This window comes from Thalassophryne amazonica, chromosome 1, assembly GCF_902500255.1.
Source record: "Thalassophryne amazonica chromosome 1, fThaAma1.1, whole genome shotgun sequence".
Lineage (NCBI taxonomy): Eukaryota > Metazoa > Chordata > Actinopteri > Batrachoidiformes > Batrachoididae > Thalassophryne > Thalassophryne amazonica.
The window spans coordinates 73,153,014-73,175,308 of record NC_047103.1 but is presented as its reverse complement, the minus strand read 5'-3'; the positions used below and the strand labels follow the sequence as shown (position 1 = coordinate 73,175,308).

General features: G+C 42.1%; 1 protein-coding gene across 1 annotated transcript in view; it reads right to left on the bottom strand.

Moving 5' to 3' along the window:
* snx16 (sorting nexin 16) overlaps positions 1–1,602 on the bottom strand; it is a 36,659-nt gene extending 35,057 nt beyond the window's left edge. The window contains exon 1 of the mRNA XM_034167512.1: positions 1,543–1,602. Within this exon, the coding sequence (XP_034023403.1) occupies positions 1,543–1,602 (60 nt within the window). The remainder of the gene's footprint in view (positions 1–1,542) is intronic.
* Positions 1,603–22,295: the final 20,693 nt, after the last annotated feature.

Sequence of the window (22,295 nt, the reverse complement as noted above, 5' to 3'; positions counted from 1 at the left end):
TATATATATATATATATATATATATATATATATATATATATATATATATGTGTATATATATATACTCAACAAAAATATAAACGCAACACTTTTGGTTTTGCTCCCATTTTGTATGAGATGAACTCAAAGATCTAAAACTTTTCCACATACACAATATCACCATTTCCCTCAAATATTGTTCACAAACCAGTCTAAATCTGTGATAGTGAGCACTTCTCCTTTGCTGAGATAATCCATCCCACCTCACAGGTGTGCCATATCAAGATGCTGATTAGACACTATGATTAGTGCACAGGTGTGCCTTAGACTGTCCACAATAAAAAGCCACTCTGAAAGGTGCAGTTTTGTTTTATTGGGGGGGATACCAGTCAGTATCTGGTGTGACCACCATTTGCCTCATGCAGTGCAACACATCTCCTTCGCAACATCCGTGAAGAGAACACCTCTCAAACGTGCCAAACGCCAGCGAATGTGAGCATTTTCCCACTCAAGTCGGTTACGACGACGAACTGGAGTCAGGTCAAGACCCCGATGAGGACGACGAGCATGCAGATGAGCTTCCCTGAGATGGTTTCTGACAGTTTTTGCAGAAATTCTTTGGTTATGCAAACCGATTGTTCCAGCAGCTGTCCGAGTTTGCTGGTCTCAGACCATCTTGGAGGTGAACATGCTGGATGTGGAGGTCCTGGGCTGGTGTGGTTACACGTGGTCTGCAGTTGTGAGGCTGGTTGGATGTACTGCCAAATTCTCTGAAACGACTTTGGAGACGGCTTATGGTAGAGACATGAACATTCAGTACACAAGCAACAGCTCTGGTTGACATTCCTGCTGTCAGCATGCCAATTGCACGCTCCCTCAAATCTTGCGACATCTGTGGCATTGTGCTGTGTGATAAAACTGCACCTTTCAGAGTGGCCTTTTACTGTGGTCAGTCTAAGGCACACCTGTGCACTAATCATGGTGTCTAATCAGCATCTTGGTATGGCACACCTGTGAGGTGGGATGGATTATCTCAGCAAAGGAGAAGTGCTCACTATCACAGATTTAGACTGGTTTGTGAACAATATTTGAGAGAAATGGTGATATTGTGTATGTGGAAAAAGTTTTAGATCTTTGAGTTCATCTCATACAAAATGGGAGCAAAACCAAAAGTGTTGCGTTTATATTTTTGTTGAGTGTGTATATATGTGTATATATATGTATATGTATATATGTGTATATATATATATATATATATATATCTGTGTGAATGTATGTGTAAGACAAGATTTTTAAAAATATTTTGATTAAACAAAATTGCTTGTTTGCATTTATTTCTGACCATATATTAAAATGCATACATAAAATATAGGGGTACCAACAGATTTTGTCCATGTGTGCATGACAGTAGGTTCCTGAGCCCTGGGGAGTTTTCTGAAGTCAACATGTTTTTTTTGTTGTTGTTTTAAAAATGTTCATCTGAAGGAAGGACCTGTCAAACCATTCAACAAAGTCCTGGGTGACTGGGTCATGTGTTGCCTCCTTGTCTTGAAGCAAGCTTACGACAACAGAGTCATCTGCATACTTTAGAATAAATCTGTCTTCCCTGCTGCTGTGACACATGTTCATATAAAGGATGAACAAGGGAGGGGACAGCAGGCAACACTGAGGGGAGCCAGTGGAGGAACAGATCTGGTCAGACAATATTCCATTGACTCTTACCATTTGTGTGTGGGACCGGGTACATTTTTTAAATTCAACCCATCAAGTTATTCAAAAGTCTCTCCCTTTAAATGTGGGATTGAATTGGATTAAAAGCAGACAAGAAATCAACAAATACATGCTGAGCATGTGTTCCTTTGCCTTCTAGATGTTCAGGAGCATGTTTCATCAAAGTGACTGTGGCATGCTCAACTCCTCCATGTAGACTGAAAGAAAACTGCAAAGGATCAATATCATGATTTGTCTTCTTTCAGATCAAATGTTTTCATCACAATGGATGTGAATGCAATAGGTCTAAAATCATTTATTATTTTTCGGGAAGTTCGTCTTAGGTACCAGAACAGCTACAGTGTCCTTCCAGCGTTTGGGGACAAATGTTGTGAGGTCTGTGGCTCTTATTTGTTTTCATTGAGGAGAAAACCATTTCAATATCTTCCTCCTTTAATCTTTCTTTAAATGTGAAGTCTTGACAGTCTAGAAATTTATGACACTTTCTGTATTTGTCTGCAAAAATCAAAAATATCAAATTGAGAATAACAACTATTAATAACATATACAAACTCAGAATCTGCATCAAAGCCCTCTAAAGTGACAGTACTTTTATTTTTTGAATTACTAATGCCTGCATTAGTTTCATACTTGACCAGGCTGAGCCCAGATTGTTTGCAACTATTTTGTTTTCCATTTTTATTTCATAATTCTGTTTTGCCCTTAAAATTTCATTTTCATATCTTTCGTTGCTCTGTGCATCAGAAACAGTTTCATGTTTAAAAAACAGTTTTTTAGCCTGTATGCTGGCTTGCCAAACCTGTTTGTGGCACTGTAACGCTTCCACATGAAACGGAGAAGACAGAGCATGCACAGCAGAACGCTATAATGTTTTAAAGCAGCAAACTGAGTAAATAAAGTCTTTTGAGCTGATCTGTTTTGGCTTTTCAGCTGAATTAATCATCACAGCCTGCAGAAAACTTATCTGCAGAAGACATCCATGTTTTGAAGATGCCGTTTAGAATTACTTAAATTCCTTGTCATGTAAATTGCTTGTGAATAAGCAACGTTTTTAAGACGTCCCTCAGTGTTATAATACTGAGCTGTATGAAGCCACCAACAAGAAAAAATACCATTTTAAAAGAGCCACAGAGCTCCATTTATACAAGATCAGCATTCACCATAGGCGTCTAATCATCTGTTCAGCTTTATGCTCATGATGAAAATAAATCCCCTTAATGATCCACAAAGTTAAAAAAAAGAAAAAATAGTATGTTAAATTACACTGTCATTAATTATGAGTGGATGAGGTTACAGAAGCAGGGCTATGGCATCATCTTTTCAGAAACATTCAGTATTACTTGTTCACATGGAGACGTGAATGCAGTGATTTCAGATTTAGCCACTCTGGGACCTGCTTTCAAAAAGTATTGTTTTTGGCCACTGAAAACAAGACAAGTTGCGAGGGAGCCGCCTGCTTCCTGGTTAGTCATGAAAAACGAAAGCAGATTTTTACCCATGACATTTGTCAATGTAAAACGTCAATGCTTAATTTAACTATGCCACATTGTGAGTCCCTGCAATGTAACAATCGTACATGTATACGTCGCGATGGTGGTACTCAAACGAAATATCGTGATTCGTGCAGCTCTATAACCCATGGTTTATTATTAGAGTAGATTTGGATGATTTAGTTGGTATGATCATGTCTCTGCAGAATGCGGCAAAAGAACGTGTCACATCAGCGAGCTTGTCTAAATGCTTCTGCAAACATATTCCAGTTAGTGCAGTCAAAACAGTCCTGCAAGCACTGCACAGACTCCTCTGTTCAGGTTCAATTCAGGAATACAGTGCATCCACAAAGCATAAAAATAAAAAAAACTTTTTCTCTCTTGTCATCATGGGATGTTGTAAGTAGAATTTTGAAGGGAAAAAAATTAATTCATTTTGGAATAAGACTGCAAAAAGTAAGTCCCTTCAGCTGCTCCCTTGTTTTTCTCTCAGGGTCACCACAGCACATTCAAGGTGGACCTACATGTTGATTTAGCATGCATTTTATTCTGGATGCCCTTCCTGACGCAACTCCACATTACATGAAGAAATATGGCAGTGGTGGGGTGTGAAACAGGAGCCCTCTGCACTGAAGCTGTGCAGTTTGGTTCCATTTAGAGTGCAATTTTGGTTCCATACGTTTGGTACCATTGCGCTCTGCACACTTGCGCACACACGCACTCGTGCATGCGACCACACACGCTCGTGCACATGCCCACACGTGCTTGTGCGTACACATGCACGCGCGCATGCACACACAAGATGCTTTCTGGAAGCTGTTCGCAGGAAGTTGGAATGAAAAGCTGGACTAATTTCTGATGTGATTTTTTTTTTTTCGCTGCACTGAGGATGTACAGTCTTTTTTTGGTAGTACATGCGTGCACAGGCACCAACCTGTTGAATGTGTGTGTGCAGCGTGCACAGTGGACAAGAGCTAACTGACCCTGCCAATTCTTGTAACACACACACACACACACACACACACACACACACACACACACACACACACACACACACACACACACACACACACACACACACACACACACACACACACACACACACACACACACAAGCCGTCTGGATGCATGAAGACCTGTTCAGCTGAAAAGCTGATGTGACGTTTGGCTGGACTGAGGGACAACACAAAGTCTTTTTTTTAATGGAAGTCCGAAGTCAGTGCACAGCATCACTGGACTACATGTCACAATTTGGACTTCAGCAGCAGTGGAACACCAAAATGTAAATCCCTTTTCTGTTGTTTATAAATTAATAAAATGTCAAATGACAAGGATCTATTTTAGCCATTATATAAAACAAATAATGAATGTTTTTGCATTCTTTCAATGGACGGAATGTTTAATTCGGTGAACACTGGAACATACCATTCAACTCAGCTTCGCCTCATTGAATGGTATGTTCCAGCTTTCACCTCATTAAATATTTGTACCATTGAACTCATAAACATTCATTAATTGAATATTATTTTTCAGGTATTATACCAAAGCGTAGATTTTATATTTTTAATTGATTTATATAAAATTTTGGAGATATGCTTTCAGTTTGAGGAACATAATTTTAGACATTTTTATTTTTTATATTTTTTTGTATTTCTTGTGTTTGAAATGGCATAATGAATTTAGAGATATAATATTTGGCTTCAAGACTGAGACACCATAATTTGGCCATAATGTGCGGCCAGTCATACTGTTAACTAGCTGGAAAGTTTGAATGTTAATTTACATCTACATTAAAAATTGGCCATGCTAACGCGCCCTAGAACCATTTACTTAAAATAAAGTGTGAAGGATCTAAATGACAAAGTGAGGACTTTCCAGGCATGTGAGACACAAATAAAGAAATATGCTTAAAATGGCAGGGGTGGGGGGGGTGGGGGGGTGTAAGAGGGCCGTAGTTTGGGGGTGAAGGCTTTTAGCCATGCTAATGCTCCCCAGAAGCATTTACTGAAAAAATGACATGGTGAGAAGCTTAAGAGCTTTGAAAGACAATGAAAGACTCGTTAGCAGACTTTTAATGAGCCTTTCATTGGATTCAGGTGTGTTGGAGCAGGGAGACAATTAAGAGTGTCAGGAATGTGGCTCTCGAGGACCGAACTTGGCCACCCCTGCACTAAGGCATATGATCTCCCAGCAAAGTGTGGGATTTCTCAACAACTACTTATGCTTGGAAATGTCATAAAAGGTACACAAACCTCCAGCCATGTGTATGCACAACACCTTGTGGTGGATAAAGTGGCCTTGCTGCCCAGGATGTGAGCAAAGGAGTGATACGCTAACATCAATTAATAAACAAGGAGGTACACACATGACATTTATAGTATAACAGTGTATACCAGTCATTCTCCAATAGCTCGGGGGGGGGGGGGGGGGGGGGGTGACCACGGGGAACATGCTTTTTTTTTCCCTGACTAGAAAAAAGCGTAACTGCACATCCACTACAGTAGGTGGGAGTTGTTCACAAAGTGGTGATCCTCGCCCCGCCTTTGTTTGTGAATGGTTGAGCCTTTTGGGGATGCTCCTTTTATACCCAATCATGACACTCACAATTAGTGTCCTCAGTTCCCAAATGCTTATTGAGTGTTGTTAGAAGGAAAGGTGATGTAACAGTGGTAAACATACAGTCACTTGCCCAGTTCCGGATCACTGCTGTTTTTGCGCCGCCGTTTCTCGTAATCAGCACGAATAAGCTAATACTTGGTACCAATGGAAAGATTGATGTTTTGTCTACAAACGACCACAAGCTCGACCGGATCCAGCCATCCTTGTGATCAGCAGAGGAATCAAAACATCCTGGTGTCTGCGGTGTGCGCGCTTTTTCTCACTCACTCATTCCTGCTCGTTTGAAAGTAACGATCTCTAAAACGTAGCAAAGGTGAGTTAGCCATTCGGTGTTTTTGGTTCTAGAGTGGGAAAATACTTACTTGAGTAGAAAATGTCAGTGTGTTATGTCTTGCTGTTTAATTGCTGCGTGCATTTATCTCCGGTGCGAAAATTTGCCGGTTGCGGATCACTGAAGCAGCAGCCTCCTGTCTGTAGTTGTGAGTCATGTGGGCTTTGGGTGTCATCTCAAAATCACGAATGGGCATGAATGTGGGGGCTTTTACTTTTTAATTCGGGAGAAATCTCACCTCCACACTTCATTTTTTTGCTCGTAAAAACGTATAACGGCGCCTTTCGAAACAAAGTAAATTCTCATTTAATAAGTATAATTTCTATCATTTTGTGTCCAAAACACATTCTCGGGCACAGTGTGTATCATTCTGTATTAGAAGGGCTCCAGCCAGATGCCAGGAATAACCCCAAAGTGACACAGAGTGTCATGATCCGAAACCGGCAAAAGTGATCCATTTCTGGCAAATGTTTGCACCACAATGTTTTCAGCTAAATAACACCCAAATACCCAATACAACAATACACAATTAAAGGACATTCAGTTGCATTATGGCTCCGTATCGCGGGACTTTAAAAAAGGTGATCCGGAACTGGGCAACCGTCTGTACCACTGTCCCAGCTTTTTTGCAACATGCTGCAGGCATCCATTTCAAAGTGAGCAAATATTTGCACAAAAACAATAAAGTTTATCAGTTTGAACATTAAATATCTTGTCTTTGTGTATTCAATTGAATATAGATAGAAGAGGATTTGCAAATCATTGTTTTTATTTACATTTTACACAACGTCCCAACTTAATTGGAACTGGGGTTGGAAATTACTGTCGATCCCTGCCAAGTACTGCGCGACGTAATATATTAAAAAACACTTTCATATTCTTGCAGTTTTTATTGTGCCTTGTCACTAATTCTGCAGTGCCTGATGAAAGTTAATCGAAAAAGCATTATGTGTCTGTTGTGTCAGTGTCCTGTGGATGATTCTTTGCACAACTGTCTTTATCAAGGCCTAAACAGAAGTATACAAAAACAATTTCAAAGTAACGAAACGTATCCCGGATGACGAAATGACTGTTTGTTTTGAAACACGTGAGGGATCATGCAGCTATTTTTGCACAAGGAAGTAATGTGGCCACACTGGCAGACGCACTAAAACCGCATCATACCCACTGCCTGCATGCGCTTTCTCCACAAAGTCACCGCATTTTAGCAAAGCTAACTAATAACCACACAAAGAGTGACACAGCACTGTTAGCTCTGCAATGCACAAAACAAGGTGTGTTTTTCTGCGATCACAACTGTAGCTACATAAAAGTAACCTCTGGCTAAATAACAGCTGCTTCGGGATTCAACATTGCAAATAACGTGCGCGACATACAATAAAGATGAAATTAGTCTTTCAAATCCTACTGGCAAGTTATTCTTAAATAATAAAAAGCCAACAAGGCCCTTTGGTGTGTCCTCTGAAAGGTTATCGTTCACGTTAGCTGCTAAGCAGTTTACATGGAAAAAGCTAGAAGACTGAAGGCACCAACATCCTTCCATAGAAAAAAAATTTTGCTTACCGTGACAGACCAATATCTTCCTCCTTCCAAAACCTCTTTTTATCTGGCATATATAAACCTACTTCTAACTGTGCCGTTAAAGTTTATTCGGTGTATTATCTCTTTCCCTGTCCAGCCCATGTCAGCTAACTAACCGTAAGGCATTCAGGAGGGCTCCATAATGACTACAGATGACCTGCTGAGGGCGCTGTAACACACGTTGCTGCTGTAAACGAACATCGTTCGGGTTAAAAGAAGAACTTTTGTTTGGAAACTACCGGAGGAAACCACTGAAGGAAATCCACACAGACCACGAACACATCAGTGACAGACGCGGGGAGACCATGCAAAGTCCACACAGAAAGAGCGAGGGAACAGGACATAGCCGTCCAGGTCCCGTGGAGACTTGTTTAAGTGACGATTCTGGGTTTGTTGTATTTTTCCTCCACGCTGACAGTCAGCGTGAATCACGTGACACTAAACTGAAGCTCCTTAAACGTGTTTTTTAATGACGGATAATTAATGAATCACTCAAAGCTGGGATCAGTTTCGTGACTGGATGACTTATTTTTGTGGCCAAGCTAACAGGAACATGTTTTCAATCCATTTTTATTTAGGTTTTACTTTTATTTCTGTTTTTAAGCATTTGTTTGTTTTCAATAAAGTAGCTTTGGTGAACTGACAGCGTCTTTAATTTTATCATGAAAAGAAATTTTGTCAGTATTATAGTTGTCTCTCTGGGCCCCTACAGTTCTTCTCCTTATTCTCCTCTTTTCGGCACCCCTGCTCGTTCCGTGGTGGGTTTGGTCAAGATGAACATGACAAACAGTTAAACCAGCTGAGGAAGTAAGATGATGGTAATTGTGACCCTGCTGCCAAACCATCCCCAGATCAGGTTGGATCAGCTTTTTAAAATCTTCTGGAAAAGTTCCGGTCATCTCTGGAGAGCTGCTTTTCCTCTGACAGGTGTTTCCTGGGAGATGTGACATCTGAGGTGAGGAGAGAATCCAACAGACCAAAGAGAATGGAGGTCATGCTTACAAATAGGGTCCGAGCAACAGATGTTGACGCCACAGACATGCTTATAATGCACAGAGACGAGGCGGGGCTTCAGAAAAACTGGAAGGACTACAACCCCGATTCCAATGAAGTTGGGATGTTGTGTAAAAACAGAATACGATTTGCAAATCCTCTTCAACCTATATTCAACTGAATACACCACAAAGACAAGATATGTAATGTTCAAACTGATAAACTTTATTGTTTTTGTACAAATATGTGCTCATTTTGAAATGGATGTTTGCAACACGTTTCAAAAAAGCTGGGACAGTGGTATGTTTACCACTGTGTTACATCACCTTTCCTTCTAACAACACTCAATAACCATTTGGGAACTGAGGACACTAAGTGTTGAAGTTTTGTAGGTGGAATTCTTTCCCATTCTTGCTTGATGTGTCTCCGTTGTCGTATTTTGCGCTTCATAATGCGCCACACATTCTCAATGGGCGACAGGTCTGGACTGCAGGCCAGTCTAGTACCCGCACTCTTTTACTACGAAGCCACGCTGTTTTAACACGTGCAGAATGTGGCTTGGCATTGTCTTGCTGAAATAAGCAGGGACGTCCCTGAAAAAGACGTTGTTTGGATGGCAGCATGTGTTGCTCCAAAACTTTGATGTACCTTTCAGCATTGATATCCACAGAGGGAAAGATGAAAATGCGAGAAGTGTGTTTTGGTCCCAATATGGATATTCCGGGTTTGATTTTCTCATGAATAGTATGACAATGAACAGCAGCTAAAGCAGCCAGGTTGATGAGGACGCACTGGCTAAATTGGGGAGCAGCGCGCCAGCTAGCCGACACGACAAAAGTTAAGTGAGCCAACTTTTTATGTACGCGTTACATGTTGTGTATCTCAGTAAAAAGTGATAATAATGCAAATAACATGCTGTTGTCGTGCGGTGTGCATTTTCTTAGTCCCTCTGTTCACGGCCAGTCACCCGCAATGACAGATATTAAAGTTATGTATTGTTGTAAATATATCTACATGAAAGGTTTATCTTTGACCCGTTGTGTGACTGTCATGCCCAACTGAGCTGTGTTTGCGCTTGTGATGGAGGTCTGTATGTGGGGTTAATCTACTGTCTCGTGTCATTTCTCAGATCAGTTGTTGGTTTGGTTTTGTGGTATGCAGGAGATCACTTGACCGAGGGTCTATACGTTCAAATAATAATAAAAAAAAATACTGTCATCACTCTTTACTCTTACTCAGTCAGTCTCTTACAACGGTGTAGCCTAAATACATGAGCTTTCCAGGAGTGCACCCAATTCATTACGCACGCTCAGAGGCACGTCCCCTCCGGTGCGCACATTTTTTGTGTGTGTGATAAACTCATCGCCCCCTTAATATTTTTTTTTCTGGCGCCGGCCTGCATTCAGTGTTGGTTTTCGGCCTTGCTGCTTATGTGTATACATTTCTCCAGATTCTCTGAATCTTGTGATTATATTATGGACTGTAGATGATGGAATCCCTAAATTCCTTGCAATTGAATATTGAGAAACATTGTTCTTAAACTGTTGGACTATTTCTTCATGCAGTTGTTCACAAAGTGGTGATCCTCACCTCATCTTTGCTTGTGAACGCTAAGCCTTTTTTATACCCAATCATGGCACTCACAATTAGTGTCCTCAGTTCCCAAACGCTTATTGAGTGTTGTTAGAAGGAAAGGTCATGTAACACAATGGTAAACATTAGTGATGTCATTCTGACACCAAAGCTCCGATCCTTGCTTCAAACTCGAAGTTGCATTCTCTTTGAACCACTGCTTTAAAGCTTGCTTTGCAGCAGAGCAGATGACGTAAGCAAGAACGTATGAAGCAGTGACTGCTTCAGTCCCGAATGAATCGCTTCATATTGCGAGATGAGTCGTTGGAAGCTTCTGCACGCCAAAGCACACCTTAAAGGCACCCGTCACAACAAACAACGTGGGTTTGTTGTCTGGGTTGTTGTTATCATCACTGCTTTTGGATCAACATGGAGCCAACCAGGAAGAGAAGCCGTTCTCAAATGTGGGAACACTTTGAGCTGATCAGTCCTAATAAGGTGAGTACTTTATTACTAATCAAGCAACTTAAAAGGTAGTAATGTAGCAGTTTGTAAGTTAGGTACAGTTGCATGTGCGGTTGTAAAGTGTAGTGACACGGACCCACAACAGGGGGCATAAATGAATGGACAATGGATGAGCCAAAAACAACAATTTACTGTTGTGAATGTGCACAACGAAATACAGACAATCACAGAATTTGTATTCAGTCAATATACAAAGGTGACGTGTGGGCAGGCTCGAGGATAGAAGACGTCTGTCCAGAGAAGATCCGGGCCCTACACGATTTCCACTGCCAACGGGTCTGAAGCACAACGGAGCCGCCAAGTCCTGAGTCCCCAGGTGGCCACTGTCTCCAGCTGTCAGACCTGGTACTGCTGGCAGGAGGCAGAAACAGTTAATGGTGGGTGTGTGTGTACACACCCAGTAAACAGTCAGCAAAAACGACCTCTCCTTTGTTAAGTGGGAAAAACACCTCCACCTTTAACACAAGTTCACAGTTATGCAGAGTCAGTCTCCTACTTTATTGCAGTTCGGGGTGAGAAGTGAAATCCATTCACTTCTCCACCATCCACAAACCCCGCAGAAAGTAGCGAGCGAACACCTGCAAACAGATCAGACATGCGAGAGAGTAACAACGTGCGTTCGGCACGAACACGGCTGAGAATTTACCTATATGGTAGACGATATCTCGGCAGCGAGGTGGAGATGCTGCCCGGTTTTTATGGTGATGGTGGTTAGTGGTGAACATGAGTGACAGCTGGTGTTGATGATGATGAGTGACAGCTGTCACTCCCGGTTACTCCTGCGAGGCGGTTGTGCCCTCTGTGCCTGAAGCCCGCACTTCAGGCAGGGCGCCCTCTGGTGGTGGGCCAGCAGTACCTCCTCTTCAGCGGCCACACAACAGTAAAGGCCGCATAAATATTGTTTAGCCAACAAGAATAAATGTGGGTAAACATTTCTGTGGTCATTCCAGTACACCAGAGGATCCTCCGATCTTTGCAAGGGAGGATCAGTCATGTATCTCTGAACTTCAGTCGTGGCATCCGATGTATAATTCCTGTGAGCTCTTGTGTTTTTTCAAAAAGTTGTCAGTAAAAAAAGAAATTGCCTGAGTCCACAAACAGTGGAAAAACTCTTATTCCTCAATAAAAAACCTCTGAATTCCCATCCTCAAATTTCATGACAGTCTGTTACACAAGCGCAACCCACTTTCCCTGCACCTATTTTGTGTCCTAAATAACAATCTCTGAATTCCCATCCCCAAAATTCATGACTGTCCTGAGTTACACAAGCACAGCCCACCTTCCCTGCACATACTTTGTTTCGCAGAAACAAAACATGCTGCTGGGTTCTGGAGCGTCGCGCTTGCCGTGGGAGGCTCCTGTTGCATGTGTGGGAGCAGCGGTGTCCTCAGAGAAGAATGCATGACTGTGAACTCAGGTGGTGGGCATGGCGGAATTAAATCAGTGGGCATGAACGCTGCTGAGGACTGGAAGGATTTGCACGCTGTGGATGACTGCTGCGCACGTGGGTGAGTTGTGATGGCTTCAATATTCCTGCTGGTTCAGGATCAGTGGACTTTGTGGAGTGGTCTGGTTGCGTGAATTCTCCTGATGACTCTGCAAGCGAGTTTGGAGACGAGAGCACTTTTCCTGACCTTGAGAATGCCTTTGCCGCAGAGAAGTCCGTTAAAGGTTGCGCTGCTACTTCCATCAAGGAGACAAGCGCAGATGCTCCTTCCACTGCCGGCAGCATGGGGAACGTGAGTGGGCCTGCTTCCTCCTGAGGCATGCACTCGGCAGACAGGACGCGGGGCATGAGAGGTTCCACGCGATCCTGTGGCGTGTGTGCTGAGTCAACTCGGAGCTTTCATGGAATCGGTACAGGAATCTGATGAGGCGTTGCTTGCGGTGGTGCTGCACTCGGCTGCGGGACCGAACCTTTTGGCTGGCACTTCTCAGCCGGCTTCAGCATTAAGCACCGAGGCGCAGGTGTGGGTAACTGAGGAGGCGGGACGGGTGGGGGCGTGACCGTCTGTTGGTCGCCCAGTGACGGTGAAGGAAGCGTCGTGACTGGTGTACGCGGATTGCTGGTGGAGCACCTGTGCGTGAGACTGAGGCAGCGAGACTGCAGCGTTGGACAGCGTGATAGACTGGGGCATGTCAAAAAGTACCTGTCAAAAAGTCTGTTTGTTATTAATATGGACTGAGTTTAGTGAATGACATTGAATATAAGATGGGTAATCTGTTCTTTAATGTTTTGATTGTAGAATATTGTATTATGTATTTTTTTCTTCACAAAGAATTACACACTGTTAAGCGATGAATTACACTTACTTTTATTTAATTACTTATTTTGGAAAAAAAAAATTGTGTTGTACAGGGGTGGTGGCCAAGTGGTTAATGCGCTTGGTTTCAGCGCAGAAGGCTCTGGGTTCAAATCCCACCCCTGCCACATTTCTCCAATGTAATGTGGAGTTGCGTCAGGAAGGGCATCCGGCGTAAAACCTGTGCCAATTCAACATGCAGATCCACCTTGGATTTGCTGTGGCGACCCCGAGTGCAAACAAGGGAGCAGCCGAAGGGACTTACATTTTGGAAAATTGTGTTAAATTAGATATTTTGCTGTGACTGTAGATTTTGTATCCCAAACTCTAATTTGTAGTCAAGTTAACATTGGGGTATATCTCTGTTAAAATGCACGGGGATGCACCAAATTGCAGCATTTTCAAGAAAAATGCTGCAATTTGGTCCCCCAGACCCCCCCTCCCCCCCAACTCAATATTGTTCCCCCAACTTTAAAAAGGGTTCTGACTCCCAGGTGTGATCTAAGGTATACATGATTTAGACCTGGTTTGACTATGCATTAGAAATTTGGTGTTTCCGTTAATAAAAAAGAACATAACAGTGTGTGTGTGTGGGGGGGGGGGGGGGGGGGGGGGTGTCAATATGGCTAGTACCTAGGGCCCAGAATTTGGTGCTACGCTCCTGTCAGAGTCTGAGAAGCCCATTTTATACATCTTATATTGTGTAATGTGTGTTCTATGAAGAACTTTGTATTGGATGAGTTGTAAGTTGGTGTTTTTTGTCATTGAAAATGTGTTTTTACAGATCTGTGTCCAGTGGTCAGTGTCAGAGGTGAGGAGGAAGTCCACCCACCATTTTAAGCTGGGTAAATGTAAGACAGTGTCTACACCTGATATTAACTTATATACCTTAGAGAAGGTTTTCTTTATTGGGAGGAGGTTCTTGATGTCTGTCACTAATGTGGGTGGTTCTGGCGGGCACTGATGCGTCTGAATTTTTGACATCACAGCATGCTTTACTTGATGGTAATGAATAAAATTTACTCCTATAATTCCAAACCTCTGCATCAAGTTGTTAAATGGTATAAACCTTTTATTTTGAAAGAGGTGATGCAGGTGTGTGATTCCTTTCTGTTCCCATGTGCTGACATAAAGAGTTGCTTTATTGATCTTAAAGTCTGGGTTGTGCCAAATAGGAGCCTCTATACAGATTTCCATTGGTGAGTTTGCAATTTCTAAGGTTTTCCACCAGGCATTCAAAGTGGAAGGGATCAATGGATTTTTAAAACATTTATGGCATTTAATGGAAGCAGCAATAAAGGGTAAATCTGAGAGTTTGATGTTGTTACATTCTAGCTGTTCTAATTAAATCCAGGAGCTGTGGACTGGATCGGGATGAATCCATTTATCCATACCAAGTATTGTATCTGGTTAGCCAGATAATAATGGAGTAAATTTGGTGCTTCCAGACATCCTTGAGATTTATTTTTCTGAAGAGTAGCGAAACTAATTTTAGCTTTTTTATTTTTTCAGTAAAACTTTGAAATGGCCGCATCTAAAGACTGAAACTATTTGACTGTGGGCTTGAATGGAATCAGGAATAAGGAGATGGGGAGGTTGTTCCATCATTTCAAATCATTACAGATTTTGTCAGTGAGTGGGGCAAAGTTCAGATGGGTCAGCTGTCCTAATTTAGAAGAGATGTTTATGCCTAGGTACTTAATATTGCCAGTGGGAAAGGTATAGTGTGGATCTTGAGGTGAAGGGTTCCATGAATCCTCGGTTAAAGGAAGTATCATCGATTTTGACCAGTTGATAGAGTAATCTGATAGTTGTGAGAAAGTAGTGATCAGTTTAAATACTTCTTGTAGTGATTTTGAGGGTTCTTGGAGATAGAGTATGATATCATCAGCATATAAATTGATTTTGTGGTCAGACATTGAAGACTTGATACGCTTGATGTTGATGTTCTGACGTATTGCAGCTGCAAGTGGTTCTATAAATATTGCAAATAATAGCGGTGAGAGTGGGCAGCCTTGTCTAGTCCCTCTTTGCAGCATGAAACTTTGAGAGGTAATCTCATGAGTTGTGATGGTGGCCTTTGGTGAGTTAGAGTTGTGAGCCAATGAATAAATGACCACTTAAGATTTAACCTGAGATGCAAACAAAACAATGTTATTCCCAAATGCATGAAGCAAAAGGCACTAGAAACAGGTCACACAGCAGAAAAAGATCCAGCACAGTTACCTTAGGAGGATTTTGGGTCTTAGAAATAGAAGACTTCATTTTAAAATATTAGACCTCCAAAATAATCTTGATAGTCTGCACAAAATGTTAGAAACTTTAGTGGAGGAAGAGGCCCATAATAAGATCACAAAGTTCATAGTTAAAATTCAAATGGCTGAGCATTAAAAAAGTAAGGAGCGGCAAATCAGGAAGTTTCATAACCTTTTAGTGCAGAAAAGGCGTACTTTCAGTGGGAGTATTTTTAAATATACACCCAGACAAATTAGTGACAACAGGGAAAATTGGGTAAAGAATCTCTCCAACCGGGTTTTTACACAGACAGAAAAGGATGTGCTCGCTAAAGGACTAAATTTCTCAGTGACCCCTAAACATATACCGACAGTAGATTACATCACTGCAGTAGAGTCAGCCATTAAACATAACAGTTTGTCAGAGTCAGAAGCTGGGGACCTCCGACTAAGAGTCACAGCAGTGCTGAACAGTGCTAAGCCTCCTCCGTCCAACATCACAGGAGAAGAATGGAAAGCTTTGTCAGCATTGCAAAAAAAAGCATCCTTATCCTGCCAGCGGATAAAGGCAGATGCATGGTGGTCCTGAACACATCGGACTATGAGGCCAAGATCAACAACTTGCTCAGTGACTCCAATACATACGAACGTCTGAAGAGAGACCCCACAAGCGGCTATAAGAAGAAAATCATTAGCTACCTCCAAAACCTGGAGAAAGAGGGACTCATCGACAGGCAGACATACTACAGACTGTACCCTGGGGACGCCACTCCGTGCATCTATGGACTGCCCAAAATCCACAAACAGGACGTGCCACTCAGGCCTATTGTATGTAGCACAGATTCCATCACATACAATTTGGCCAAGCACCTCAAGTGGATTTTGGCTCCTCTAGTGGGTAACTCAGACCACCATGTGGAGAACACACAAGATTTTGTGAACAAGATCAAGGACCTGCAGCTGGAGGCGATGAAACAATTGTGTCATTTGATGTGACTTCGTTGTTCACCTGCATCCCCACCGCTGAGACCGTCTCAGCTGTGAGGCAGAGACTGCTGGAGGATGTGTCTCTACTTGAAAGGACCAAACTCACACCAGACCACATCTGCCAACTCTTGGAGATCTGTCTTAACACCACGTATTTCCTGTTTAGGGGGAATTACTACAGGCAGATTCATGGTTGTGTGATGGGGTCTCCGGTATCCTCCATTGTGGCCAATCTGTACATGGAGCGAGTGGAGAAGACAGCCTTGACGTCTTTCACGGGCATCTCTCCCAGTCACTGGTTCAGATATGTTGATGACACATGGGTTAAAATCAAACAACAGGAAGTTGAGGACTTTACAGAACACATCAGCTCGGTGGACGCCAATATCAAGTTCACACGTGAGGATGCCAGAAACAACCATTTAGCCTTCTTGGACTGTGATGTTACGATTGGAGAGAACAGGCAGCTCCAGACAGGGGTTTACAGAAAACCAACGCACACTGACCAGTATCTGCTCTTTGGCTCAAACCACTCCCTTGAACACAAGCTTGGGGTGATCAGGACGCTTCAACACAGAGCCCTACAGGTGCCCACAACTGCAAAGGGAAGGGCTAAAGAACAACAACTTGTCCAGACAGCCCTCACAGTATGTGGGTACCCACGATGGTCCCTGAACAAAGTGCAGAAGTCCCAGAGAACAAAGAGACCAGATAGACAGGAGACGGAGACAAGAAGAAGTGGAGTGTCTCTCCCTTATTTAGCAGGAGTAGGGGAAAAACTACAGAGGATCTTCAGACAGCATAAAATCCCAGTTTACTTTAAACTGGTTAACACCTTGAGACAGAAATTAGTTCACCCTAAGGACAGGATCCCGAGTTACAAACAGAGCAATGTAGTGTATTCTATCAGATGTCAGGAAAACTGTAACGAACACTACATAGGTGAGACTAAGCAACCTTTACACAAAAGGCTATACCAGCACCAAAGAGAGGGCGCCAGTGGACCTCAGTCTGCAGTTCATCTCCACCTTAAAGACACTAACCACACGTTTGAGGACAAGGAAGTTAAAATATTAGCCAGAGAGAAGAAATGGTTTGAGAGAGGGGTCAAGGAGGCATTCTTTGTGAAACGTTTGAAACCCAGCCTTAACCGGGGAGGGGGTCTGAGACACGCTTTATCCCCTGTTTACAATGGGGTACTCAGGTCGAAGCAGTTTCAGTCTTTTGTTCATGGTAATGAGTCATTCACGTCATCAGCAGAGTCATCAAGGGAGCCATCAGGAGAGGGTCCGTCCCATCATTAGGAGGGACAACTGCCCTGTCATTAGGAGGGTGCTAACTAGAGCACAATAGGTGATAATTAGAGCTATTGTTTAGTTACTAGCCTATAGCAGTCTGCCTCTCGGTAGGAGGGGTCTGGTTAGGTTTAAAACTCCAGCTTTTGTGACTTCTTGATTATTCTTCTCTACAAGAGTCAAGACAGAAGTCAGACCACCAGAGCAAGAATTTTAGCTGAGGAAGCTTCTGCGATTTGAAGCGAAACGTCCTCGCATCAAGCAACCCAGTCCAGTCGAAGATTCAAGCTTCTCTACTATGGTGATAGTGCAGTTTATCTGCCAGGGAGGGAAATTCAACAAGTTGAGACTGTGGCCTGCTCCCGTAGACGTGTCCATAAAAATCATAGAGGGATATGCTTTGCAAACTTAATACCCATTACTATATTGGATCATGTTGAAATTGAGGATGGCCCAGTGGTTGTTCCAGTAATAGCAAAGATTTCATGTCTGCTACCTGCAACGCGCGTGGAATGTCTCAAACCTAAACCTACTTCTAGGCATCTTATATATGCTACTCTGGAACCACCCCTAAACCCAAACAGTTCAACTGTCAACCCCACTGAGGTCCTTAGACTGGGTCTCATTAACATAATCAATCAATCAATCAACTTTTTTCTTATATAGCACCAAATCACAACAAACAGTTGCCCCAAGGTGCTCCATATTGTAAGGCAAGGCCATACAATAATTATGAAAAACCCCAACGGTCAAAACGACCCCCTATGAGCAAGCACTTGGCAACAGTGGGAAGGAAAAACTCCCTTTTAACAGGAAGAAACCTCCAGCAGAACCAGGCTCAGGGAGGGGCAGTCTTCTGCTGAGACTGGTTGGGGCTGAGGGAAAAAAACAGGAAAAAGACATGCCGTGAAGGGGGGCAGAGATCGATCACTAATGATTAAATGCAGAGTGATGCATACAGAGCAAAAAGAGAAAGAAACAGTGCATCATGGGAACCCCCCACAATCTACGTCTAAAGCAGCATAACCAAGGGATGGTCCAGGGTCACCCGATCCAGCCCTAACTATAAGCCTTAGCGAAAAGGAAAGTTTTAAGCCTAATCTTAAAAGTAGAGAGGGTATCTGTCTCCCTGATCTGAATTGGGAGCTGGTTCCACAGGAGAGGAGCCTGAAAGCTGAAGGCTCTGCCTCCCATTCTACTCTTACAAACCCTAGGAACTACAAGTAAGCCCGCAGTCTGAGAGCGAAGCGCTCTAATGGGGTAATATGGTACTACGAGGTCCCTAAGATAAGATGGGACCTGATTATTCAAAACCTTATAAGTAAGAAGAAGAATTTTAAATTCTATTCTAAAATTAACAGGAAGCCAATGAAGAGAGGCCAACACGGGTGAGATATGCTCTCTCCTGCTAGTCCCCGTCAGTACTCTAGCTGCAGCATTCTGAACCAACTGAAGGCTTTTTAGGGAACTTTTAGGACAACCTGATAATAATGAATTACAATAGTCCAGCCTAGAGGAAATAAATGCATGAATTAGTTTTTCAGCATCACTCTGAGACAAGACCTTTCTGATTTTAGAGATATTGCGTAAATGCAAAAAGGCAGTCCTACATATTTGTTTAATATGCGCTTTGAATGACATATCCTGATCAAAAATGACTCCAAGATTTCTCACAGTATTACTAGAGATCAGGGAAATGCCATCCAGAGTAACGATCTGGTTAGACACCATGCTTCTAAGATTTGTGGGGCCAAGTACAATAACTTCAGTTTTATCTGAGTTTAAAAGCAGGAAATTAGAGGTCATCCATGTCTTTATGTCTGTAAGACAATCCTGCAGTTTAGCTAATTGGTGTGTATCCTCAGGCTTCATGGATAGATAAAGCTGGGTATCATCTGCGTAACAATGAAAATTTAAGCAATACCGTCTAATAATACTGCCTAAGGGAAGCATGTATAAAGTGAATAAAATTGGTCCTAGCACAGAACCTTGTGGAACTCCATAATTAACTTTAGTCTGTGAAGAAGATTCCCCATTTACATGAACAAACTGTAATCTATTAGACAAATATGATTCAAACCACCGCAGCGCAGTGCCTTTAATACCTATGACATGCTCTAATCTCTGTAATAAAATTTTATGGTCAACAGTATCAAAAGCAGCACTGAGGTCCAACAGAACAAGCACAGAGATAAGTCCACTGTCCGAAGCCATAAGAAGATCATTTGTAACCTTCACTAATGCTGTTTCTGTACTATGATGAATTCTAAAACCTGACTGAAACGCTTCAAATAGACCATTCCTCTGCAGGTGATCAGTTAACTGTTTTACAACTACCCTCTCAAGAATCTTCGAGAGAAAAGGAAGGTTGGAAATTGGCCTATAATTAGCTAAGATAGCTGGATCAAGTGATGGCTTTTTAAGTAATGGTTTAATTACTGCCACCTTAAAGGCCTGTGGTACATAACCAACTAACAAAGATAGATTGATCATATTTAAGATTGAAGCATTAAATAATGGTAGGACTTCCTTGAGCAGCCTGGCAGGAATGGGGTCCAATAAACATGCCGATGGTTTGGACGAAGCAACCAATGAAAATAACTCAGACAGAACAACCGGAGAGAAAGAGTCTAACCAAATACCGGCATCACTGAAAGCAGCCAAAGATAACGATACATCTTTGGGATGGTTATGAGTAATTTTTTCTCTAATAGTCAAAATTTTGTTAGCAAAGAAAGTCATGAAGTCATCACTAGTTAAAGTTAATGGAATACTCAGCTCAATAGAGCTCTGACTCTTTGTCAGCCTGGCTACAGTGCTGAAAAGAAACCTGGGGTTGTTCTTATTTTCTTCAATTAGTGATGAGTAGTAAGATGTCCTAGCTTTACGGAGGGCTTTTTTTTATAGAGCAACAGACTCTTTTTCCAGGCTAAGTGAAGATCTTCTAAATTAGTGAGACCCCATTTCCTCTCCAACTTACGGGTTATCTGCTTTAAACTGCGAGTTTGTGAGTTATACCACGGAGTCAGACACTTCTGATTTAAAGCTCTCTTTTTCAGAGGAGCTACAGCATCCAAAGTTGTCTTCAAAGAGGATGTAAAACTATTGACGAGATACTCTAACTCCCTTACAGAGTTTAGGTAGCTACTCTGCTCTGTGTTGGTATATGACATTAGAGAACATAACGAAGGAATCATATCCTTAAACCTAGTTACAGCGCTTTCTGAAAGACTTCTAGTGTAATGAAACTTATTCCCCACTGCAGGGTAGTCCATCAGGGTAAATGTAAATGTTATTAAAAAATGATCAGACAGAAGGGAGTTTTCAGGGAATACTGTTAAATCTTCTATTCCCATACCATAAGTCAGAACAAGATCTAAGATATGATTAAAGTGGTGGGTGGACTCATTTACTTTTTGAGCAAAGCCGATAGAGTCCAATAATAGACCAAATGCACTGTCCTCAAAATCATTGTTGATTAATGATTTAATTATTGATCATCACTTAGATATGATTGGGTTATGTGAAACCTGGCTTAAACCTACAGCTGTCCTCCCCTTAAATGAAGCCTGCCCACCAGCATATACATTTAGTCACGTCCCTCGTGATGCAAAGCAAGGTGGGGGTGTTGCTCTTATTTATAAATCTAGGTTTAGCTTATTAGCTGTTGGGGGGGTCACAAATATAACTCATTTGAGCATCTGATTCTCTGCTCTGCTCAGGATATTACGCATTGCCAAGGTCAGAAGAATAAAAATCAGCCGTATTACTTTGTCACTGTATATAAGCCTCCTGGCCCATATTCTGAATTCTTAGATGAATTTGGTGCATTCATCTCTAACTTGTCATCTAGTGCAGATAACATTCTGATCATTGGTGACTTTAACATTCATATAAATAAGCCTTCTGATCCCCTCTGCAAATCATTTATGGAAATTGTGGATGCATTAGGATTTCGGCAATGCATTCGGGATTTTACGCACATTAGTGGAAATACCCTGGATCTGGTTCTCACACGTGGTATTGCTGTCACAAATATTGACATCATGCCTCTTACATCAGTGGTCTCTGATCACTCATTTATTAAGTTTACAGTTTCGCTGCCATGTTTAGTGGAACAACAACCTTATTTATCACTGCAGCGATGCATCAACTCCTCAACTAAGACTGAACTAGAAACTCGACTGCCAGATGTCTTAGCCTCACTTTTGACAAATACCCAGTCAGTAGACAGACTTGTGGATAGTTTAAACTCAGTGCTCAAAACGACACTCGTGGTGTGTTGAAACCGTGTTCCCCCAAATCGCAGTCACCTTGGTTCAATGATTACCTGCGTGACCTCAAGCATAAAGCAAGAGGTCTAGAACAGAAATGGCGTCATTCAAAATTAGAAGTATTCTACCTTGCGTAGCGTGATGCTATCTTAGCCTATAAGCATGCATTATTGGCTACAAAGTGGACCTATTACTCTGATTTGATTAACAAAAACAAGCATAACTCAAAGTTCTTGTTCGACATGGTGGCAACACTTATTCATGGACAACAACCTGTAGCTCGCTCTCCTTTTACAGCACAAGATTTCCTAGATTACTTTGAGAAGAAAATAGATGACATTAGGTTGAACATATCCCAGCATGCCTTAACCCAGCCACTAC